Source organism: Pseudonaja textilis, chromosome 1, assembly GCF_049901715.1.
Source record: "Pseudonaja textilis isolate UNSWEBS1 chromosome 1, rPseTex1.2, whole genome shotgun sequence".
NCBI lineage: Eukaryota > Metazoa > Chordata > Lepidosauria > Squamata > Elapidae > Pseudonaja > Pseudonaja textilis.
Window position 1 is genome coordinate 40120160 of NC_141990.1, and position 25908 is coordinate 40146067.

The 25908-nt window shown below is 40.7% G+C and overlaps 1 protein-coding gene across 4 annotated transcripts in view; it reads left to right on the forward strand.

The window, feature by feature from the left end:
• TTBK1 (tau tubulin kinase 1) overlaps positions 1-25908 on the forward strand; it is a 102498-nt gene that overhangs the window by 56044 nt on the left and 20546 nt on the right. For all 4 annotated transcript variants that reach the window (XM_087932114.1, XM_087932124.1, XM_087932126.1 and 1 more), the window contains 4 exons: positions 2956-3110; positions 4406-4628; positions 5062-5237; positions 6270-6828. In XM_087932114.1, coding sequence (XP_087788240.1) covers positions 2956-3110; positions 4406-4628; positions 5062-5237; positions 6270-6828 — 1113 coding nt within the window. The remainder of the gene's footprint in view (positions 1-2955; positions 3111-4405; positions 4629-5061; positions 5238-6269; positions 6829-25908) is intronic.

Below are 25908 nucleotides of genomic sequence, written 5' to 3' on the forward strand. Positions count from 1 at the left end.
CTCCGCCTCCCCAGTCTATCTTGACTGCAGGCAGAGCCACATTGCCTTTTGCAAGCCTGCTGTCAGTGAAGCTGGGTGCCGGTGAGGGCTGGCTTCTTGCATAGCTTTGTCCAGCTATGGGGGGGGGGGGAGAGAGAGAGAATGGCTTCCTCCCCAGACCCCCGTCCATGTGTGTACCTTGGCAATGGGAGTTTCTCTCCACCCCCTTTTCCAGCTACTAGATCAGGGGACGAACCTAGCTTTGCTGCCCATTGCATTGCAAATAGGAATCTAAAAGCCGAGAAAGAAAGGGAAGTTCCTGCACAGTAAGGCCGTCGCTACCGCCTGCTGGCTTTGGGGGCCTCGTGTAAGCGGCTGCAGCAGCACTTTGCACAAACACTCCCGGACCTCTTTTTTCTTTCTTTTTCTTTTCTTTCTTGTCCTTCTCCCTTCCTCTCTCATTCCCTCTTTTTCTCTCTTTCCCTCTTTCTCCCTCTCTCTCTCAAAGCCATGGCTGGCCAAGTGCTCTTCGCTACTTTCATTTCTTCCTTTTGGAATCAAGACTGGCTGAACAAGGATCGCCAGCCGCGCTGGAAGCATCCCTTTGGGTGACCCTTCTCCTCGGATGTGCACGCCATCCTCCCAGCCCTACCACGGCTGCCAGTTGCGAGAGGAGGGGGAGATGGGTCGCCCAACAGAGACACTTCCAGCGCGGCTGGCGATCCTTGTTCAGCCAGTCTGGATTCCAAAAAGAAGAAGTGAAAATAGCAAAGAGCACCAAGGAAAGCCCAGCCGTGGCTTTGAGGGATAGACACACACACACACAGAGTGAGGGGGGAGAGGGGAAGATAGGGACCCGGCCGCTTAGCTATCCCCTGCCGTCACTTTTACCTTCTCAGGCCATGTGAGGGAGGGGAGGGTGAGGGGCAGGAGGACCAGCCGCTTCAGGCAAGGTGAAGAGGCGTCGACCAAGCATGGGAGAGTAGGAGCCTGGGTTGGCGGCTCCCAGCTCAGCCGACCTGAGGGGCTGCTGCAGGCATAACAGGACAAAGGCGGCGAGAAACCCTGGGACATCCGCTCACCCACCTGCTGGCTGGCCGGGCCGGCTGAGGCGCATCAGCCAGGAGAAGGCAGAAAATGTGCTCCGGGAGGGCAGGCAGGCTGGCGGATGTCCCAGGGCTGTTGCACATGCGTACTGCATGTGTAGCAGCCGCACACACAGTGTGCATGTGCAGCAGCTCTGGGACATCCACCTGAGCTGCGCCATGGCCACCACATGGTAGGGAAAGCTAGGAGAGTGACCGGGACAAGTGGGCGACCAGGTGACTCAGTTTGGGGGTGTAGCCAGCCAGGGGTCACCACCAGTTCTGCGACTCATGCCAAATCACCGCTACCGGTTCTTCTGAATAGGTGTGAACCGGTTGAATACCACCTCTGGTAGATACTAATACTATTGAGACAATTCCTGCAGAAAGGAACAAAATTACTTTGATCCTCACAAAGACCATCTAGAAAAGTATCGTGGACAACCAGTCATAGCCACTTAGAAATCAAGTAGTGTCAGGAGAGCTTTACTTGATCTTACTCTTCGCGTAAATCTGAAATATCCCACTTTGAGTTACACTGACAATGTTGTCTATACTGATTCTTTAGTTACCCTACTTGTCTGCAAATGGGCAGAGGATTACTATTGCTTTATGATTAGTTTATTATGTGTTTTGCTGCTGTTTCTATTGTAAACCACTTCAATGCTCTGGTAAGGGAAGTGATATATGACTACATTAAACAATACTACAACCACTTACATAGCTCCTGTGAGAAAATTGTACAGATTGACCACAAATAATGACATGACACAGTAGTAACAATGGTGCATTGGACTATCTGCAAGAAATACAATTTCCCTGCCATTTGTGGTCCCACCATCAAGAACTCGTGGGACCACAAACATACAGACAAGCACCTGCCATATTACCTCAGACTTTGCAATTGCCAATAAGAAAGACAAAAAAGTCTGGAGACAGAATAGAAGGGAAAGAAATAGAGAAAATAACAAAATACAAAGAACTGCAAACGACTGTGGCAAAAGAAAGCAAAGGCAGTACTAATAGAAATAGATGCTTTGGCTGCAATTCCACAACATATTGACATCATCGGCATCACTATCAGTCAATTGCAAAAGGAAGTTTTAGTAGGAACCATTTACATTGTACAACAATAATTTTAATAACATCAAACATTTGCCTATCACAGTTCCTTGGGAAGGATTCAATAGGTGGATAAAAAAGGCCAAATCCAATCTAAACATTTGACTGACTGTGTGACCAACCATAATAATAAAAACAAGCAGATCTTTCCTCTCAGTACTGTGCTGATTTCCTAAATTAGGGATATTTGTAACCAGTGAATAATTCCATAATGATGTTAACCTGTTTTAGCTATCTGTTTTAATATATCAGATGAATAAAAAACCCCAAATGTATTAGGAAGTTCTTTTAAGGAGGAGGCAGTGATTTTGCAGTAAGGGAATATTATAGAAGAATTCCAAAAAAGGTCTAGTTAAGAAAGCTAAGTTTTGGGAAATACTTTGCCTGTTCTTGAGAGCTGCAGCTTATCTAGTTGACAGGTGTTCATGACTTTTACTTCACTCAAAGAATGATGCAGTTATGGAATAAACTAAATTCCATTTCATCCACGTTCATGTTTAATGAAAATATATGTTTAGTGTTCAGTCAAGCATATGATGATTTTCAGTTTCTACTTAATCAAAAAATTTGACTTGGGGAATAGGCTTTTTTTTTTGGAAAGCTTAGTGGATGCATCCAATGATTAGGAGGTTACTTGTGGCTCTGGAGCTCAAGTTGTGAATCTTTGCCATACATCATTCTGCCTCTCATAAAAAGTGTCTTTCTATATTCCTATTTCTGATTGTGGATAAACATTTGAACTTTAGTATTCTAACTTGTTTTTGTCTAGCTGATCATGACTGTGTTTGAAAATAGCATGAAGGAAAGAGGAATTACTGAGAATGAGGCCTTTGACTGGGAGAAAGCTGGTACAGATATTTTATTATCTACAAGTACATCCACCCCACCTCAGCAGAACACAAGGCAAACTGCAGCCATGTTTGGGTGAGTGGCAGACCCACATATAACCAATATCACAGAATCTCACTACAGGGCCTTTTGGTGCGCTGACAAATTATTTTATATACAGTCAATATTTGTAGTTACAGATCTTTTCCCATAACAGGTATTCTAATATTAATGTGAAATTTGAGCTTGACATGTTGACTATAAGTTATTACCTTTGAGTTGATTAAATCCAAAGATGTCCTCCTGTTTATGGATATAATTTTTCAGAAATCCAAAGAATGTTTATCTAGGTTATGCTTTGGTTCATGGGCAGCGGGTGGGGAATGCAGAAATGCAGTTTCTCCAACTATGTGTCCTTCATCTTTCTGGAGTGGAGAGAGCTAAAGGAAGGATAGGAAAATATCACCTTCTGACTTCTTGTCATGAATAGGAGTAAAAGACAGAGAGCTCTTCTCATGGAACTGACTCTACTTGTGGTATCATAAATGTGCTGCTTCAGATCCTACTCTAATTTTTAAATCTTGGGAGATTCTCTGAGTTTGTGAATATTTTCCATTTGAGTGGATCTGGTGAAGACAACTAGGAAGAAATAAACAGCCAATGTAATTTAAAGATCTTCTGTGGGAGTGGATAACAGTTATTTCATGGGAAAATACATATAGGGTCATATCAAGATATATAGTTCTGTGGAAATGTATTGGAAATGTATTCTGGTTGCCTTGTGTCCTTTTAAGGCAACTCCTCTGAAAGATCATAAACCTTGGTCAGAATCTAAGCATTTTATACATAAGCCACATCTCAAGATTTAAGCTAAAATAAGCAAGAGTTATCCCAGTTCTATTTTGCTGTCAAAATGAAAAATAATATATTTTATTATGTTTATGTATTTTCTTTTAGCTCATCTTTCTTCCATAGGTAGTACCATCTAGTACCACCTATAGTAGGTGCTATATTTCTGAATTTCCTCCTGCCATAAGACATCATAATGACGGATAACAGTATTTTTTTTTTATTGAAGGACAAGAAATTCTGTAGTTTGCTAAGTAAATATTATGTGTCCTCATGATAAGATTTCCAGGCTGCCAATAAAGAATATGTTGTTTTGAATAGTTAAATGTAAGAGGAATAACAAAGTTTCAGCCATCCATTGAATTTAGTGGTACCTCAAGATGAGATAAGATAACTTACTTTAAGCTTCATGTTCTGTTGCATTGTATGCATTATCTAAAGTATTGGCTGTGAACGAGTGAGGTCTTTGTGATACTGTGAGAAATAATAATTCTAAAGCTTTAGTCTTGTAATCTGACGTTTGTACATTATTTCTCCTTTAGTGTGGTTAATATCACTCCAGTTCCTGGAGATTTACTTCGCGAGAACACAGAGGATGTTTTGCAAGGAGAACACCTGAGTGACCAAGAGAACGCACCCCCAATTTTATCTGTCCGGCCAACAGAAAATAACTTAGGGCAGGCTCCAAATGTTCCCTTCAATGAAGGAGAAGTTTGGGAAGAGACTGATGTAAATCGCAACAAACTCAGGATCAGCATCAGCAAAGTAAAGCTTTTTGACCATTTTGAATGTGTACTAATCTTTTCATTTTCTTCCAAAGAATAGTGACTTTGTGAGTAGACAATATATTAAGTAAAATAGTTAATTTTAAACATGGAAGCATGTTTTAATGTAAACTGACTCTGTTTGACATTCAAATGAGATGTATGTCTTTACTGCGCTAAAGATATAAAGGATACATTACAATGTTTCTCTTGATGTTTAACATGAATTCTGTTATTTTATTGGATTATGTCGTCATGGCCAAAAGGTATTATCACTATTGCACTCTCCTAGATATAATCTGTCAAGGATTGATGCATGTGTGAAATCAGATGTTTAATTAGCACTGTCAGATGATAGGCTGCATCATGCTCACTACCTTGTGTATTTTTGTGGATTTATTGTACTCTCAAGGGTTTCTCCTTTTCTGTCTCAGACACAGTGTTTAGCAGAAGAAGATCAGAAAAGTGGCGTGTGCCCCATCTCCCCCGTGCGAGCTGTGCCGGACTCCCCTACAACTCAAGCACGTTCTCTGAGATACCGTCGTGTGAATAGTCCTGAGTCAGAACGCCTCTCCACTGCTGATGGAAAAGTTGATCAGCATGAACGAAGGTTTGCTTAGGGCCAATTAAGTGGCTTTTATGCACTCTTGTTCAAGCTTTGGGCATGTAGCTAATAGTCAAAAAAAGCAGTGCAAAAGCTGATTATGTCCACACCTGTATGTAATGACTTTCCATAAACTCTTAAAAAATTTGGTTGTCCTCCCAGGCCTCGGGATAAGATTATTGTGGCGACTTTATGGTTCTTGTTTTCTTATGATAATTTTTATGTCAACTATAAAAAAAAACACCAACCCACACAGACACATATTGTTTCCCACCCAAATTCATCAAGGAGTTGGTTGGCTTCAAAGTACAGCAAACAAACAAACATCGTGTTATGATTTAAATGTACCCATAAGGAAAAGCCACATATTCTTTCAGATTATTTTAAATCAGTTTATTCCGCCGCCTCCCCCCCCTTTTTTTATTACTCAGACCTATCAGTGCTAAGCGATGGAGAAAAGAAATTTAATTGTGCAGTTCATTACTTCAAATACTTGTAGATCTCTATTGAACCTTTATGTTATGCTCACATTTTAAAATTACTTACTTTGTCAATGAATAGACTATAACTTGCTCATATAAAACTCTCTGATTTAAATATAAATGGCTTTTATTGAAATATACAGTATTTATGTTATTCAGTGGGTATTACTTCATCTGGACCACGGGTGTCAAACTCGATCATGTCACGGGCCGGATTGTGACCTATCATGGTGTTTTTTACCTTTGCGGAGCCAGGTGGGTGTGGCCTGCATGTGACATATCCAGCCCATGGGCTGCCAGTTTGACAGGCCTGATCTAGACAAATGGAAAATAAAACAAAAATAAAATTTAAAAGCATAAAATGAAATTAAAACATTTTAAGTTAAGTACTCTGAAAATGATATAGTGGATGTTAAAAAATATTCCTGGAAGATCATTCCATAAGTGAGGCAACAGAACAAATAGAGTCCACATAGGATCTGTATTATTCTTTAATAATCCTAAATTCTTAATTTTTAAAATTAATTTGACCTGGCCTTTTTATTTTTATTTTCAGATCCCGAGTAGATTTACCTTGTTCTCCTTCCCGGCTTGTATGCTCTTCTCAGCCAGCACAGATGCTGTCTATTGAGACTGGTCAGGTAGACCGACAGGCAAGTGGCAGGATGGATGTATCTGCTTCTGTGGAGCATGAAGCTCTCAGTAATGCTTTCCGATCAGTGCCCCTGGCTGAGGAGGAGGACTTTGACAGCAAAGAGTGGGTTATAATTGATAAAGAGACAGAACTGAAGGACTTTCATCCTGGTGCTGAACCAAGCACATCTGGGACAACAGATGAGGAACCCGAGGAACTAAAGCCCATAGAAGAAGGGGATGAAAGGAGGCAACTGGGTGCAGAAGCAGCAGTCAGGCCCAAAATACACGACGGGCGAATCCGAGGTATGCAGCCTGTGGCTGAGGAGGACAGTTCCCACAGAAATGAATTGCAGTGCCACACAGTTTCTGAGAGTAAACATGAGCAGCAACCAGGAAGCCCATCACAGTCCCCTTTATATTCAGCACCAGCTATCCGGCAGCGGAGACGAGAATCTGAGCCAATGGGTCCCGAGAGACAGGTAAGATGCGCAAAAGAAATCCATCGCCTTCATGTTGCCATTGTTTTTTCATTTTTGTGATGTCTGTTTTAGTTAGTAAAGTCATCACATCTGGGCATCATATCCAGATCGAGGGTTATAACACCAGCATCAATAATGCTTTACAGCAATTTCCATTAGAAGTGAATCCATGTGAATTGTTTTTGATGCAAATTAGTCCTGAGGATCAGCAGGGTGGTGGGAAATCTATGGCCCTGTAGATGTTGCTGAATCTTTTATTCTATTAGTTTGAACCAATATGGTCAATGATAACGGATGCTGGAAGCTATAGTTCAGACACACTTCCGCTATAGAATGAGGTACTGTCACTGGTGCGATTCAACCGGTGTAACAACCTGTTCAGTGAGCGCGCGCCAAACACGTGCTCTGCATTTAAAAAAGATAATACTTACCTTCAACTGCAGCCCCTATGAATCAAACAGCTGAGGCGCGGTAAACCGCTCTGCCGCATGAAATCAGCTGTGCTCTAACAAAAGGAAATAAAGCACAGGAAGAGCAGGGGTGGGTGAGCAGGGCTCATATGCTTGTCGGACCGAACCGGATTGGAGCCAGCTGATCATCAGAACAAGGGGTTTGCCCAAGCCAGTCCAAACCAGGAGAATCCCACCCTTGGGTACTGTAGAATGGAAGACTCAAATTAGACTACATCTGTGTGCTAATTCTGAAATGTATATGTATTATTATGCATGGAATCAAAAGACAATTTGGCCACTAACCTATTCTTTGCTAGACTGAGGTTAGTTGGTTCCTAGGTTGGTTCAGAACAGGCAAGATTTTTTCCTTCTTATTTTATTCCGAATGCAAATAGTTCTTGACCTATAACCATCCAGTCAGCACTGAATGAATGCTTATGGCCAGTTCTCCGATTTCCAGCCATCCCAACAGCCCCATGGTCTAGGTGCTTGGCAACCCATTTCTATTAATGACCAGTTGCCAAGCATTCCCCAATCACATGATTGCCATTTGCAATCTTCCATGCCAGCTTTATTTTATTTATTTGTTTATTATTAAATCTATATGTCACCCATCTTGTGATTCATCCAGTGATTCCCAGAAAGTCAGTGAGGAAGCTAACAGGGAAGGTTGCAGATCTCTGGGTTAAGATTTCCCTACCTATGTATCCTTTCCCAGGCCATCTGTGCTCTTGCTGGCCATCATATCCCAACCCGCACCATACCTATCACACATGTTATGTACTCTCTTCAACCTGCCCAGTACTTTAGGTGCATCACCTTGTACTCTGTGACCCATGCTGTCCTCCTCACACACTCCCTTGCACCCTCCTTGACCCTCACCATGCCTCTCATGCACTCTTTCAACCATGCACACTGCACTTGACACATGCTTCACTGCTTGCATATCCCTTTGCACCTTTATGCACCCTTCCTGACCTGTGCCACACCTCTCACTTCCCCTCTGCTATGTCCTATGCTACCTCTCGCGCATTCTTATCATCTTCTCTGATTCATGCAATGCTTCTTACTCACTCTTGAACCCATGTGCTCCCTTCCTGACCTGTGTGATGTTCCTCATGCTTCTTTCCTAAGCTGTGCAATGGCTGTTGTGCAACTTTATGCAATCGTGCTTTATGACCTCATTTCTTGGCAATGGAGAGTCAAGTCCCAGTTGTCATTGTATGTTGTTTGACTTGGTGACTGGGACAATGATAAAGCTTTTTCAAGCTAGAGCAAGTCACTAGGTGGGCTTGCTATGCTTTTAGTTAAGAGTTATTCCACTTCCTTTTGATGCTACAATCCCTGTGAACTACTTCTTTGGGTAGTTAAGGACCATTATCGATATATTATTAAAACTCTTGTGTCTGTTTGATGCTATGTAATCTTTCATTGGGCGAAAAGCTGCATCATAAGGCAAAACTTTATGAACAAAGCTATTTAAAACAGGCTAATGTACAAAATGCTGTACTTTTAAAGAAATGAATTTGGGAAGACTTTGTGCTACTTTGTGCCTGTTGCTCAGTGCCACTGTTGCACTGCTGTGGTTGAGGGAACCAGAAGGAAATGATAAGATTGCCAGACTTCTTGTAACCTTCCCACTAACAAAGTCTTTGCTGGTGGAAAACAGAAAGTTAACAGAGAAATGGTGCATCTTCTACTAGTCTCTCTGCACTTGTACTGTGCCAGTCATTTGTGGATTGACATACTCCCTTCCCGCGTTTTGTACTCCCACATTTTGCAGCCACTTACTTACCCCCTGGGAAGGAAAAGGGAGGGAGGAGATACCTTTCTGGTGCTCGCTGCCAACTTCCCACAATGCAACTCAATTGGGAAGCTGTCAGGAAATCAGAAGTTGCTCCTGTTGTCACAGATTTTTTAAATCTACCGATCATTCTTATTCTCTGTTTAAGTATGGAAGTATGGGTCACATGCTGTCTAGTTCTTTATTAAAATAACCTATGCAGAACACTTCAAGAATGTCATATAAATGCTCAGTATTGTAGAAAAATATTATCATTACATGTCAGAAATAGCATCTTAAAAAAGTATTGTACATGCCTCCCCAAAGCAAGTTTAACTATTATACTTCTTCAGTAGTCAATCTATTGTGATTTTGTATTTTTATTTGTTTTTTTTCTCAGTTATACATGTGTAGCTATTCTCCCAATACTTATCGCTTATTCAGTAGTTAAGATAGTTCATATATCAATGTACTGTTGGACCTCTTTTGGAAAATATATCCCATAGTTCATAGGTTTGCTTAGATTCACAGTTGTTTTTAAATAATCAGAGAACTCTGAAAAATATTTAAATGTCTTTAATATCTATGGGTTCACAAATGCATCTTTCACCATACATAGATGAAGGAGTGACAAATGAGAGGGTATTGGAGAAAATAAGGAAAATATAAATAGTGATTATAGATGGAAGTAAGACTAATATGGAAATTATAGTGATATATGATAAATTGGTCTTTAAGTAAGGCTAATATTTCATGTAACAGTTTGCTAGTTGTGCTGTACTATTTACTTGAGAATTTTGGAACCAACTAAGCATGGAAGAGCAAACAATTTGAGAATCCTCTTAATACTAATATCTTGTAATTTAAATAGATTATTTTCTCACCATTGAGCAAATTTCTTAGTGCTTTCTTCATCATAACGAAAGACATTTAGTAAGAAGCTACAAAAGGAAAAGTATGGACTAATTATTTTTCTGTATTTATCTCAAGCATTTAGTAAATTGCTTGATAATCTCTTAAGATGGTTTCTTTCTGGGTATATCAACCTAGATATATACAGCCACAGGAGGTCTGCCTCTTCCATTAAGATGACGAAAGTATAAAGAAGTACAATCCATTCTGAAATCTATGTTAGGCAATTGGCATAATAGTAAAAATTTTTTTACAGGTTGTTGAATTTAATTAATCCTTGCTGTTCATCTCTCTCTCTCTCTCTCTCTCTCTCTCTCTCTCTCTCTCCCTCCCTCCCTCCCTCCCTCTCCCTCTCCCTCTCCCTCTCTCCCTCCTCTCTCTCACCTATTCATCTAATCTATCCCTGTCTGTCTGTCTGTTTGTCTGTCTAGACTAATGAACAGCGAAGGATTAAATTCAACAACACCCCCCCCTCAATTTCTAAAACAGAGATTCTAAGATGAACAGTTGTTAGTAAAATATGATCAGCAAACTCTTTCAATTTGTGTTCTTGTGCAACTAATTTAATTTCTAGGATTGTGGTTTCTTGATGAACTCGGATTACCAGGGTAATCAGTAAATATCAGTAAAGTACATTACTTTGAAATAACACTCACAATAATTTTAGCTTTTTGTTCTTTATAGCAGAAGTCCCCAGTCCCTGATTTGTTAGGAACCAGGCCAAACAGGTGGTAGGCGAGTAAGCAAAGCTTCATCTGCACATGTGCAGGATCTAGGCTGCACGCAACCCCTCCCCCCATGAAACAGGTCTCTGGTGCCAGAACAGTTGGGGACTACTGCTTTATAGGACTCTGTATCCCATGTAAATAAATTAAGATCAAACGTACTTTTTGCAGATCTGCAACCAAAAAGGTCATTTCAGATGATCAAAGGCTTTTTCAGCATTAAGGAAAATAGTTTACCTTTGGTCTTTTGGCTTATCTTGCCAATAGCCTTCAATATGTATCTGATATTTTCTGTCATATACATCTGCAGGACAAAGTCAGGGTCAGGATATATTATCTCAGTTAAAAAAACATTTATCCTCTTAGCAAGAATTGCTATAAAAGTTTATAATACACATTCAATAATAAAACAGGTCAATATCTTTAAGGAGGAGTCAAATCCATTCCTACTTTATAAATCATAGCAATGAAAATGTTGTGGTTAGCCAGCAGCAGGTGCGGACGGTGGAGAAGAGCGAGGACTCAGATGAGGGGCCAGGACCATTAGGAAGTGGACTGCTGCCTTCAGAGATTGTAGGGGCTGGCAGCAGTGATGAGGAGGTTCCCGAGGAGCCTGTGCCAAGTGCGCTTGCACACAGCATTGATCGTAGGAGAGAGCAGTTACAGCAGCACAGGCAATTCGAGAGTAAGGCTGCAAGGTAATGGCCCCTCCCTCAAGAGGATAAAAGCCAGGTTTGAAGAAGCGTTTTTTTGCAGAAGGCAAAGACGCTCTGAAGTTCAGCCTTGTGAACATCATAGTTAGTATTTGAAAACTCTTGTAAACTAATTCTTATCTCTGGGTTTTTGGCAGCCTTGACAAACAACTTGGCAAAGCTCTTTCTTGATGGAGCTAATTAGTTTACAGCAGCCTTTTATCTATCAAGAAACAGAATTTGTGGATTAAACCTTAAAAGGTGGGGGCTGCTTCCTTTGTCTTGTATTTGCTCTCTTGGAACCAGGTTGGGTAAGAACAGAAAAGTCTGTTTCCAAGATGTGCCTGAGTCTTGTTTGTTACTTGGTTTAAAGGTTTAATCAGAATTTACTGAAAAATCTTATAATATATTGCTGAAATGCCATAGGATCATGGAGTTTTATTCATTTTTAAATTTTTAATTGCTTAATTAAAATTCATTTAGTTTTGTCTTTAGTTAAATGTTGATTAAAAAACTTTTTTGTTGATCAGTATTTTTTTTTTGTAATATACTATTTAAATGTTCTTCAGTTTCTGCTGGGTCAGATTGCTGCTTTCTGTATAATATTGAAAAATAATGAAATGCTGATTAATGCCTTTCATTGTAAAGACATATTTGGTTCCATCCCAAAGTTATCATTCTTTCATTCTGCTCCTCCTGCAATTGTAAGGCAATAATTTGTCTGCGTTATTACATTGTTCAGATTATCTCTCTGTGATAAGATTCCACTTTTTATACATTTATTTTTAGTAAATCAGGCTGATTCTGTATTGTTTTTATCTTTTGCACTAAAATCTGAGCCTACATTTAATTTGTGGCTCATTTCCATTTTTTTCAGAGAATTCAATAGGATATCATTTTGTTTTTGCACAATTGTCCTAGTTAATAAATATGTGAGAGCTGAACAGCCCTCTCAAAAATGCTCCATTAGCCTGCCATTCTGTAGTTAAAGAAGTTTCAGAAATTAAATTCAAATGTGTTTATAAAAAATTTGAGTCTTGACATTTAAATAAAGATGGCTCATCCTCTGTGAGAAATTGTACAAGTAATCCTTGAGTTACAACTGTAATGGGGCCTGCCCACCATGGTCATAACTTGTGAGGATTATAAAACTGGCTGGTCACATGACCAATCCAATTTTATGATCTTTTTTGGGTGACTATTAAATGAATGCAACAGTTAAGTGAATCAGTCATTCATTATTGGCATGGTTTTGCCCAAAACTTGCCAGTACATGCCAGTTTTCAGCAAAACATATGGTCAGGTGACCATGGGATACTGCAAATGGCGATAAATGCAGCCTAGTTGCCAGAAGTGCAGTCACATGACTGCTGGGAGGAGAAAACTATTGAAACTTCAAATCTAAGTAATCTCCAGGTAGTCATCCCCTTTCCTTGTTGGCTTCCTTTTCTTTTTTTAAAATAAAAATATTTGTTACATTTTCCAAATATATCTTATTTTTTACTACCATATTCCATATTGATAAATTAATTGTCATAATAAAAAACCTGAATTCTACTCAAAAAAGAAGGCACATGAAGGGATTTACCTACTACAGAAGAACATTTGGAAAATATTTATTTTTAATGTAATTAATATACAAGGACTAATAACATGGATTTTGTACATCATATTGCATTGCATTACATTTTACTGATGTTTCCTGCTTCCCTTTGCTAAGGGAACCCAGAGGAAATGGCCTATTAAAAGATGGGCTATAGAAGAAAAATGTGGTAGCATTCAGTAATATACATGTAACCCCATGATAAATACCATGCTATAAGACATTCAAATTTGTACAAATAAACCCATTGATTTTCTTCTGCCCTTTAAGTACACTTCAGGAGATGTTAAGACAAATTCTTGGAATATATCTTAATATATTAGTGCTAGCTGATTAAGGCCATGAAATTCTGGACATGTTTGAATGTCTGTGTGATGACCCGGGCTGTAGCACAAGGGCAACACAGTCAAATAAGCAAGAAGTGTCCCTTTAGTGCCTCCAACTTTGCTTCCAATGTCCAAGTTACCTTTGGCTGGAGAAAAAACTCTCCTCTAAGTGGAGGAAATTCAGTCCGAAAACAAAGTACACACAAAACTGTAAATGAAAATCCACACAAACCACATTGCAGTAATTAACTTGACAGGACAGGAGAAGGAATTGCAGACTTGAAAGCCCAGCAAACACACACAGTTGGGAAGATGCCAGGAACCTAGATAAGCCTCGATGATACCAGATAATTCACGATTTGCTCTCAACAACTTTGCTGTGTGCAGCTTCCTTTTTTAAACACTGTGTTCCCAGCTGCAGGTAATGAAGGAATCAGAGCCCTTTCCTCCCCCATAAGCCACGCAACTCACGTTGCTCCCTTCTCCGTTCCTCCCTGCATGCCCTAGGATGAAGAAGGGGTGGGCCTGGATCTTCCTCTGAATTACCTCTCCCTTGTTCTACCTCTTCCCTGCTCTGCGTAGCTGGCCTTTGCCCTTCCCCAGTTTCTTCCACAGCCAACAGAGTCACACTCCCATTCCCTGTCAGCTACTCGGCTTCCCCCTCCGAATCAGATTCCAACAGGGACATGACAGTCTGTATCACTCTCCAAATTTTTACAACTGATTAGAGAGGGATCTCTCATCCATGCTTTTCTTTAGAGAAATGTTGTGAACTCATTGTTGTCAACTGATGAATAGTTGCCAATGGTTTTTAACTTTGCATTTCTTAATTTTCACCAATAACTTGATGAGAGAACAAAAGATAAAACAAAAGGGCCATTGTTTTGTCAGGGAAGGATGTATGTATTTGTTCACTGGTATTTTATTGTAATACTTTTTCACTACATTAAGTTTAAATCCACAATTTGCTTCCTGCAATAGTAAAATAATAAATGAGAGCTGAAGTAACATTTGTGACTTTGACAGCAATCTTCTCCTAAGCTCTTCAAATAATGAGAACTAACTGGCACAAAACATTTTATTCTACTTTATTTTGGTGATTAAGGCTAAATTTTTTACAAAGTACTCTATTCCCAGATTCCAAAAATGCTTTGTTGAAATGTTCAGTTCCTTCACCCAGAATGCTTAAGCAGATACGAGAATGTCTCTTTCTTTGGTACAGAATTGGTATATAATACAACTCATAATAGTATTGTTTATATTGCATAAATAACACAAATTATATAATTTACAGCAGTTGCATTATGCTGAAAATGCAAAGCACAAGATTCACATCATTTGTACGATGAATTACAAGTACACTTGTTCTCCTTGCCCCATTGTATGTATATCTCTGCCCTTTGCTCTCCTTTTTCTTTCCCAATTTGAGGAAGGGAGCCCTGTCCTGTTGTTTGAGTCTAATGTAAGTCTAAAGAACTTACAGATTCTCTTTACAGCCTTTTATTCTATAAACCCTTATATAATAAGCTAAATATCCTGGGGAATACATTTGTTTGATGCAACTGCATGCTATCTGATTCCCTTTGGTAACTGTATTCATCAGGTCTTTAACATGAGCAAGCAACAAATGAAATTTTGTTATTAGCAATTTTTGCAAGTCTTTTATAATTTACACTCTGACCATGGTAATACTAAACTCAGAAATAAATCTCTGTTAATATTTGGAAATAACAAGAAACCAGAATTCACACAATCGATTTTTGGCTTATGTTTTCAATCTGCACTATGAAAGTTAGAAAACTGTAAAGTATTTGCTCATAAGATAAATTAGGAACTCTGGCTTTTTTTTTTTTTGGCTAAAATAGCCTCTGAGTTCAGGATTTAATCTTACTAAATAGTCATTATTCTCTAGTAAAATTCAGTTGAATAAAAAAAATCAATCTGTATAAAATTAGGAAGATTTGGTCCCTGATTAGGGTGCACAAATATCAATATCTTCAATTTGTAATGAGGTATTTCTGATATTTAACGAAAGATTCTGACATATAATAACAAACATATCTAATGTTCAGTGATCTGAAGTTAGCCAATATCATTATTTTGTTTACTTTAACAAAATATTTTAAATTAAGATATAAGAAGAAAAGAAAGGCAAAAAACTAGATCTTTGTTTTTTCAATGTAACAGTGGACAAGAAAAACCTTCTTGGCATTCTGAACTTGAAACAGCTTGTGTCAAGTTTAAAACAGCTGTTTTGAGCATGAAATTGACTGTTTTACTCATTTTGGAATTTTTGTGTTTCAATTTGAAAACAGTTGTCCATATATTTATTTGTTTGTTTGTTAATTTAATAACTTTTTCATAACTTTAATTTAGGAGCTTTTAGTTTCATAATAACCATTTTTTCCCTGCACAGCATCAGTCCTATGAGATTGGTTGTAATTAGAGGAAGAGAATGACTGAACCAGTCGTTCAACAAACTTCCATGGTTAGGATGGACAGCCTGTTTCTGTTGTAATTGTAGCATGAGTTTTATAGATCAAGATCTGAATGTATGAAAAGTTTTAAATATTAATTTGAATTTTGAAGCTGTTTTTATACCTAGAAGCTAAATTATAGTTTAACAAGCCCAAAACTGTATTACAATTCTTCAAGTGCTATTTACCGAAGAAGGAAGGAGAACAGGGTCACTCAGGAGAAGCCAAGATCTCAGTGTTTGTACAGAAGAACTTCACTGGGTATAAAGGTGATTTAGATGATTTAGATTTATACATTAAATTTTATACCTCGTGATAAAAAGAATATTTCTAGGAATAATTTTTCATTGCTGGCACAATAGCCTTAGTTCAGATAGCTTATGTAGGCTATTAATAAGTTTAAAGATGACAACTTGTTAGAGATTGACAAGTGTTTATAGGAGTATTCACCACATTCTTTGAATGTTATATATCCCAAATAAACGAAATTTATGATTTTAGCTAATTTATCAAAGTATTGCAGCTATATGGTTATATGTACCAGAAGTAAATCATATACACCAAATCAACTGATTATACTAAAGCATCAGTCTTTGGCTCAGCCAGCCTAACCCCAACCCTATCAGCTATTTCCAACTTGAAATAAAAATGTCTTCTGAAGAGGCCAGCTTTCCCTGACTGTCAGCAGTTTGGCAGTTCAAGTCTCACTGGCTCAGGGTTGACTCAGCTTTCTATTCTTCTGAAGTCAGTAAAATAAGGACCCAGATTGTTGGGAGCAATATGCTGACTCTGTAAACCGCTTAGAGAGGGCTGTAAAGCACTGTGAAACAGTATATAAGTCTAAGTGCTACTGCTATTGCTCTTGTGTTCAGAAGCTGTGTCAGGCCTTGCCTGAATCACTGGAAATTCAAGGGACACACTTTCCCGCTATTTCAACTGTTTCTTTTCTTACATGTTAGGAAAAGTACAATAACTGTTACTCCTTGCACCTGACATACAGCCACAGAAGCATGGTATTTTTTCCTAATGGTCTTGAAACAGTTTAATCACATTAGGAGAAACATTAGGAGCAAAGATTCCTAACAGGTCATGTGCCAAAAATGTAGCATGTTGAAAAAAAGACTAGCCTTTTACTTTCTTGTTAATCTGAAACAAGAAAGATGAACACTGAAAAGGAAGAGAAAGGATGGATGTGGGAAGCATTTATCCATTAATATATTTATAGTTATGTAACCCTGTGCCTAGGTATGGGGTTCAATTTCTGAATTCTCCTTACCATTTAGAGGTTTTTCGAGCTATTCAGTTGAAACTACCTACCTATAACTTAAACCTGTGATTGCTTCTCTATTCTGTTTTCAATCTAACTATATGCAAAACTTTACCATTTTTATAGGGCTTACTTTCTTTTCCCCGATCAGTTTTAACTTTTAAGGGTTAGGGTTCTAACATTGGTTCGCTTACAATCAATATGCACGTGATGATTAGAATTGGACACAGTACTTAAGGTACCGTTGTGGTTAGCCGGCAGCAGGTGCAGACGGCTGAGGAGAGTGAGGACTCAGATGAGGGGCCAGGACGCACTAGGGAGTGGACTGTTGCCTTCAGAGATTGTGAGGGCTGGCAGCAGCGAAGAGGAGGTTCCTGAGGAGCCTGTGCCAAGTGTGTGTGCGCACAGGGATGCTCGTAGGAAAGAGCAGCTGCAATAGCATGGGTGACTCGGGAGTAAGGCTGCAAGGTAATGGCCCCTCCTTCAAGAAGATAAAAGCCAGCTGTGAATCAGACGTTCTTTGTGGGAAGCAAAAATGTTTTGAAACTGCAGCCTCATGGACATTGCAGTATCTTAAGTTGGTATTTGAAGACTCTTGTGTTGTAAAATATTTCTTACCTGTTATTCTTGGCAGCCTTGAACAGTTGTGGTGAGGCTTGTGCTTATCAAAGTTAATTAGTTTGCAGCAGCCTTTTAACCAGGGATTTGTAAGAATAATTAAAAGGCTTCTATTCCCTTTTGTTTGTGTTTGTTTTATTGGAAAAGGGTTTGGGTCCAGAATAGGTACAGAACCTGACCAGAGTAGAGTAAAAATATTGCTTTCTCTGTTTGGAAGCTATTTTAAATAGAGCCTGAAAATTACACAGCTGATTGATTCTGACTGACTTTAAAAAGCTAAGGGTTGAGTCTGATTAATATTTAGGTGAGAGACCACAATGAAATTTCAGGACAAAGCAGTAGGTGAGCACTTCAGTGTCGTTGCCAAAAAAGCCTCAGCGAGGTATTGGTGAACTCATAGGGAGTCAAGCTTGATTCAAAGGAAGCATAGCTTGATTTAAAGAAATCATAGCTTTAAACATACTTATATTTACTCTTTTTGCTGCAATTTCATGCTGTGATTCGTATTCTGCTCTAATGATTCATATTGTTAAACTAAGTTCTCCAAGCTTAAAGTTGTGCATTTGATTTCATTTTTCTAAATTAAAAAATCGTGTTTGTACTGCTTTTTCTAATTTTCCAGGCTATTAAAAATCATTCTGAATTTTTTTTATATCTTTTAGGTCTTAATTAGAGAGCTTATTTGATGTAGCGGTTAAGGCACCAGACTAAAAATTGGGAGTCTTAGTTCAACTCTTACCTTAGAAACAAAACCAGTTGAGTAATGTTGGACCAATCACTTCCACTAAGCCCTTGGAAGAAGGCAATAGCAAACCACTTCGGAAATCTTGCCAAGAAAAATCCAGGGACTTGTCCAGGCAGTTACCAGGAATCAACATTGACTTGAACATTCCCCCCCCAACCCCCCACCCAGGTCTTAATTATTCCATCTAATCTTGCAACATCTGCAGTTTAGTAAGATTTTCCTTCCAAGTCATTAGAAAAAATATTGAGCGTGAGCCCAGAACCAAACCTAGTAATACACCACTCAGTTATTTTCTTTATTTTGGAATCATTAAGCAGTCTTTGGAAATAGTTCTCCAGTAGATTGAGCTAATGATTAAAAATTGCCCTACAATACTTTATTTCTCACATATATAGCAATTGTTAATTGATTCTGCAAGTTTATTGAATACTTGGTCCATTTTTCTATCAGCCTCAAACTTGAGATGCTGCCTATTCTCCCATGAGCTGTTCAGAGCACCCAGAAGTAGGAGGTGCTTCAGTCTCTTCTGGAAAGGCTGGGCTTAAAACTTTGGGACGCTCCTCCTCCTCCACGGGACACCTCCTCAGCGTCCCCCAGTTTTAGCTCAGCCTTTGTGGTAAGAGGTTGTGCACTCCCTGACTGGAACGGTTTCTGATTCACCTAGTCAAGATTCAGCTTTGCTCTTGGGTTAATTCGGCTTGCAAATTTTTCCCCCTATTAGGTTATCACCCCGATCAGTTGAGAGCAGCTCTTTGTGACTGATGGAGCCTGCCACTTCGCAGGCAGTCTGAGATGGCCGCTTCAGGCAATTAGCCTATCTAATTCCCCGATCGTCTTATTTTTGTGATCTTGCCAGAACGCTCGCAGCCACGGCTCACTTCTTACAGGATCGTTTGTCTGACATTTTGGAAAGTCAGCAGCAGCGGCTTGTTAAACTGCTCAGGCATTTAACATTGGAGATTCTGCCTTCCCACCTTTTTAAACAGCTGGCTTCAAGTTTGCGCTTAAATATTACAGGCGCCATTCCCCGCTGGTTTCCCTTCTTGGGAACCAGGGCAAGTACTTCCCCACTCCACTTTCCTGGGATTATTTCTGCTGGCATTGGATAAGCAGGATAGTCCTTAAAAAGGAATTTTTTTTTTCCCCTCTCGCAATTGCTTTTGGATCGTTACATTGGAGCGAAGCCTCAAGTGCCATTTCAAACAGCGGGATGTTTTTGTCAGGAAAGGATCCATCTAGGACCTGTATAGCTGGTTTCCCTTGTTCGGGACCAGGGATCCTGAATATTTCTGCTTGGAGTGCTTGGGGGGGCGGGTTTCCTTTGCTGGGGACCCTTAGATACTGTTTCCCATATATACGGGCTTACATATAGATATAGGCATATGTATATATATATATATGTGTGTTTGTATATAGATATATATATATAGACTTACACTCCTGGAGAAGCTCCCTACTTTCAACCACGGGTAGGCACAACCCCTAAGTACTAATAATAATAATAATAATAATAATAATAATAATTATTATTATTATTATTATTTAAAAAAATTACAGTTAGAGACATGAGATTCAGTCCTCCACAATGGAAGGTGACAACGTCTTCCACTCCAAGACAAATAAATCCCGAGATAAGTCAGTGGGCCCCAAAAAGGCCTATAAGGTGGCGGATATGGATGCCCATAGACGGCACCAAGCCTTGGAAAGGCAGTGGCAGAAATGGGCCAGGGAAGCGGACAAGATGGCTATGACACAACAATCAGATCAGGGCCCAAGTACATTGTTGGGGCCCTTGGACTTATCCACCCAGCCCAGACAGGCTATTTCTGGACAGCCTCCCATAGGCATATCTCCTCCAATGAGCACTGCCCGGAGAATCCCAGAGGCAACCTTCACCCCTACAGCCGCCGGTTTAAGACAGGAGGAGGGATTACCTGAGACTATTCCCATCAAAATGAGGCAATGGATGGAGATGGCCATACAAAAGGGCATTGCAGCTGGAGTTCAGCAATCCATCCGGACCAGACACTTTTCGGCTACTTCGGAAGCAGGATCCTTGTCTGCTCGATCCTTTGCACATATGGGACATCATCAAACTCAGGTATTCTCCAATATCTTTGACATACCAGCCCAGGGTCTTCGGGAGGAGGTGGAATTAGATGACCAGGATGTTCCCATGGAGGTGGGGTTGATCCATCAGATGGACTTGGGGTTGTCAGAGGCTGACCCACTAGAATAAGGAATGTTGGATGACAAAGGCCTCATTCCGGACCAACTTACCTTTTCTGGCCTTTTTCGTCCGCACCTCTTTAAATCTTTACTGTTCAAAACAAAGAACACCGCTAAACTAGGCACATCAATCCCTCATCCATTGTCAACAGGGTCTCAGGACGAATCCGAGGATCTAATATTCTCACAACCGGCTAATGAGGCAGAAACTATTCCTGTCCCTCATATGTTTGCTGAATTAGTACAAAATCAATGGGCATCAGCAGCATCCTACCCAGCCCCAACAGGGTACGATAAACAATATTATAATTTGGCACCAGAGTTTTCAAATTTTCTCAAAACACCAGAGGTAGATGAGCCCATTGTGGCACTGGCCTCTTCTTCAACCTTTCCCAGCGAGGCCGAGGAAGCCCTGAGACCGGAGGAAAAGAGAGCAGAGTTGGCACTCCGTAGGGCGCATGTTTCTGACACCTGGGCCATTAGGGCAGCTATAGCTGCATCCTTTTTTACACAGTCCTCCCTACGATGGCTCTTCCACTTGAGGGATATATTGCTGGCGTCAAATGTCAGAGCCCACCAGGACATTGCTAAGATTATTGCAGCGGCAGAATTCTCCACCAACACCACATTTAATGCAGTCAAATTCTCGTCTAGAGCCATAGCATCTCATGTATCAGCATGGAGACTACTATGGCTCAGACATTGGCAGGCGGATACCAAGCATAAATGCAAGCTGGCATCAGCCCCAATATTGGGGGATAAATTATTTGGCAGTGTCTTGGAGCCCCTGCTTATTGAGAATAGAAACAAGAAAAAAGTGCTTCCCCCTCTTTTTCGGAGGTCTGAAAACAGAACGCCCCAGTTGTTTCGAAGGAGTTCCTCTCAGACCTACTATCAAGGCCCATACGTTCCCAGATTGCAAAGAACATCAGGCTACAGACCCAGTTTTAGACAGGATAGGTCGGAATCTTCTGACAGCGGTCAGCAGGGAGGCCAAAACAGAAGAAACCCCAGAGGTACTGGGGGCCGATTTTTTTCGTCGCCCCAAGTGAGTCCTTAACAGCAGCTCCCATTGGAGGGTGGCTAAAATTGTTTGCTGATCAATGGGACAGCTCCACCTCTGATACATGGGTCAGGGACTCTGTTAGGTTTGGTTTGGCACTAGAGTTTCAATCCTCCTCTCCGAACTTTTTCATTAGGAGCCCTAGGTCCACGGACCCCATTAAGAGAGCGTTGATGCAGGAGGCTATCAATCATCTTCTGCATATTCGGGCCATTAGAGAGGTCCCATCTGAACAACGGGGTCAAGGCTGTTACTCTCTATTGTTTGTGGTCCCAAAGAGTTCAGGGGGCTGGGGGGCAATTCTGGATCTCAGACGTCTGAACAAATCATTGGTTTATCGAAAATTCAAAATGACTACTCTCCAGTCCATTCTGCTCAGCATCAGAGAGAATGATGTCCTGACCTCTATAGATCTGACAGAGGCTTATCTACATATACCAATTAGACCTGCTCACTACAAATTCCTTAGATTTTGCTATTGTGATCGGCACTACGAATATATTGCCCTACCATTCGGTCTGGCTTCGGCCCCTAGGACTTTTACCAAGGTCCTAGTGGCTTTGGCTGCCTCCCTCAGGATCAAATCTATTCGTTTACCATGTTATCTGGATGATATTTTAATTTTGTCATCTTCCAGACATCAAGCAAATTTGGATACCATGATTACTCTGGAGATCCTTCAAGGTCACGGCTTTTCCATAAATTGGGATAAAAGCCATTTGATCCCTTCAACTAGGTTAGTTCATTTAGGGGCAGTGATAGATACCGTGGAGGGCAAGGTTTTTCTCTCTCAGGACAGGTTGAACAGTATCCAGTCTTTGGCCAGAGAGATCAGAGCCTTAAAGAGGGTTTCCCTGGCAGTTCTGTCTCAACTGTTAGGGAAACTGATTTCTTGTATTTCCATTGTGCCTTGGGCTTGATTCCATTCTAGAGATCTGCAATGGTTCTTGCTACCTTTCCAGTGATCAGGAAGAGCCACTTCCAACGTCCGGATAAAGGTACCGCACAATGTTCTCCGATCGCTCCACTGGAGGTCGGAAAACACGATAAACAAGGGGTGTCCTTTCAAGGAACCTTGCAAGGCAATGATCACAACTGACGCCAGCCTGGGGAGCTCACTTCCAATCCCACACTACACAGGGAATTTGGACTATTTCCGAACAATCACAAAGCATCAACCTGTTGGAGCTGCGAGCAGTTCATCTGGAGTTATGCAGTTTTCTACCCCTTTTCCAATCACGCCACATTCTGGTCTTGACAGACAATATCACAACCAAGGCCCAAGTAAACAGACGGGGGTACCCACTCCAAACTTCTGATGCTGGAGACAGCCAGGTTGTTCAAGTGGGCCGAGGCCAATCTGTTGTCGCTCAAGGCAGAGCACATAGCAGGGGCCTTAAACACACAAGCGGACTGGCTTAGCAGGGCCTCGATAGATCAGGCAGAGTGGCGCCTACACCCGTCTCTCTTCCAGGAAGCAGTGCGGAGGTTTGGGCAACCGGTGATTGATCTATTTGCCTCTCCCTGCAATGCCCAATTGCCCCGGTATATTTCAAGGTACCCGACTCAGGGAGCAGAGGCCGTCAACGCTCTGCAATGTCAGTGGCCTCCCGGACTTCTATATGCGTTTCCTCCACTCCCTGTAATACACAGGTTGATCCAGAAGTTATTGGAGGAACGAGCGGAACTGATATTGGTCGCCCCTTACTGGCCCAGGCGAACGTGGTTCGCGGACTTACAGGACCTGTTGAGAGAACAACCTTGAAAAATTCCACCGTCATGGGTTTCCCTCTCGCAAGGGCCGTTACTTCACCTGGACCCGCAGTGGCTCAGCCTAGCCGTATGGAGGTTGAGCGGAACCATTTAAGGACCCAACAGATTTCAGAGGATGCCATTGCCACCATACAAGCATCCAGACAGTCCTCTACAAATCGTATATACGAGGCCACTTGGTCCACTTTCTGTCGCTGGTGCCAGGGACCTAAGATCGACCCAACTGCCCCATCAATAGGACAATTATTGGACTTTTTACAGGAGGGGTTGACCAAGGGCCTATCTCCAAATACTTTATGCAGACAGGTGGCGGCCTTAGCCTCGGTGATATCCTGGGGTGGCCTTCATTCCATAGCACACCATCCACATATCCGCAGCTTTCTTAAGGGTGCTGCAAACTTATGACCTCCTGTAATTCACTGCTATCCCACTTGGGAGCTCAACAAGGTGTTAATTGCACTTATAACTGGCCCGTTTGAGCCTTTAAGAACTGCTAGTCTCAAATTCCTGACATATAAGGTGGTCTTCTTAATTGCGATCACATCAGCAAGGAGGATTTCCGAGTTGGTAGCATTGTCGATGAGAAAGGACCTGTGAGTGTTTCATGCAGACAGAGTGGTTCTCAGATTGGATCCATCCCTAAAGTAAATTCAGCCTTCCACAGAGTGCAGGAGTTGGTGCTTCCAAATTTTTGTCCGAAACCATCTCTTAGACTGGAGCATCAATGGCATCGACTTGACGTTCGAAGGGCGTTAAGCATCTATCTAGACTGCACGGCGGCATTTCCAAAATCTGAAGCTCTATTCCTATACTTCAACCCACCCACTTTAGGACACAGGGTGTCGTCGACAACCATTGGTAGATGGTTGAGAGCCACCATAGCTAAAAGTTACGAATGCCAGTCCATCTCAGTTCCTAAGGGCATTACAGCCCACTCGACAGGGAGTGCGGCAACATCAGCAGCATGGGCCACTCGAGCTTCCATAGATGAAATCTGCAGAGTGGCGACTTGGGCTTCACCATCGCCCTTTGTCAGAAATTACAAAATTGATGTCTACGCCTCAGCGGACGCTTCACTTGGCAGAAGAGTCCTGCAGAGGGTCCATAGAGTTTAGGAGTGGATTTCGATCCAGACGGAGTCCCTTCCTAAGGACAGGCCAAGCTTTGGTATGTCCCACTTCTGGATGCTCTGAACAGCTCATGGGAGAAAGGGCGTTGGTACTTACCTGATACTCCCGTTCTCTGTGAGCTGTGAAGAGCATCCAGCCCCACCCATTTCTTTCCATCTGGTGGAGTTCCGTTCCGGTCAGGGATCTAGATTAGGTGATGAGTCCCGGACTTTGGCACTCAGTCTTCGCAAAACTGGGGGACGCTGAGGAGGTGTCCCGTGGAGGAGGAGGAGCGTCCCGGAGTTTTAAGCCCAGCCTTTCCAGAATAAATTGAAGCACCTCCTACTTCTGGATGCTCTTCACAACTCACATAGAACGGGCGTATCAGGTAAGTACCAACGCCCTTTCTGCAGATATGAAAAAAATATCAACAAACCTGGATTTTTTTACCATGTCTGATTAACTTCTGTGCCATTATCATTCTAGAATCCATATTAGATGCTAGAATCTTGGATATACAAAAGAATATGGCAAAATCCAGGAAAGCATGCATCAATCATTCCCACAATATCATAAACAAATCATTCTGTGCTTGGGCTCTAAGCTCATTGTTTTACAGTAGTCAGATAAAGTGGCAATATTTGGCAACTTTTAGGAAAGTAATATATTTTTATATCTACTTTGCATGGATTTCTACTATTTTGAAATTCCACAAGTGTAAAGTTTTGAAATAAAGAATATTCGTGTTAAAAATAATCTTAAATGTTTTTTGTGGGACATGCTCCTGGCTTCTGTTAAGAATATTAATCAATATGGCATGAAGCAATGTTTTCATGCTTGTCTTAATTTAACAATGCATTGCTTAATTACCCTATGTGGGTGTTTTATATTAAAATTCATTTATCTGCTTTTAATTTAAAAAAATGTTTGTGAATTCCGGAATAAAAAGTGCTCTGACTTTTAATAACATTTAATCATTGCTTTTTCCTAATGATGTGTTCATTTATATTAATCTATAATATGATATAATTATAAATATATCAAACATACCATAGCAATATATTTCTGTGGCTTTCTTGATAGCAGAAACACATTATTTAATACATGAATAGTGGCATCTTTATATAAATCCTAGAATATATATCATTGTGCTGATTTTTTTAAAAATGAACTAGGGTAGGTCCAGGACACAGCAATTAACACAACAGAAGACTTCTAACATTGAAGGAATTACACACATTTGATTTATGTTAAATAATAAAGGAAAAAAGGGATGGGATGAACTGCCAGTAAAAGCATATAATAA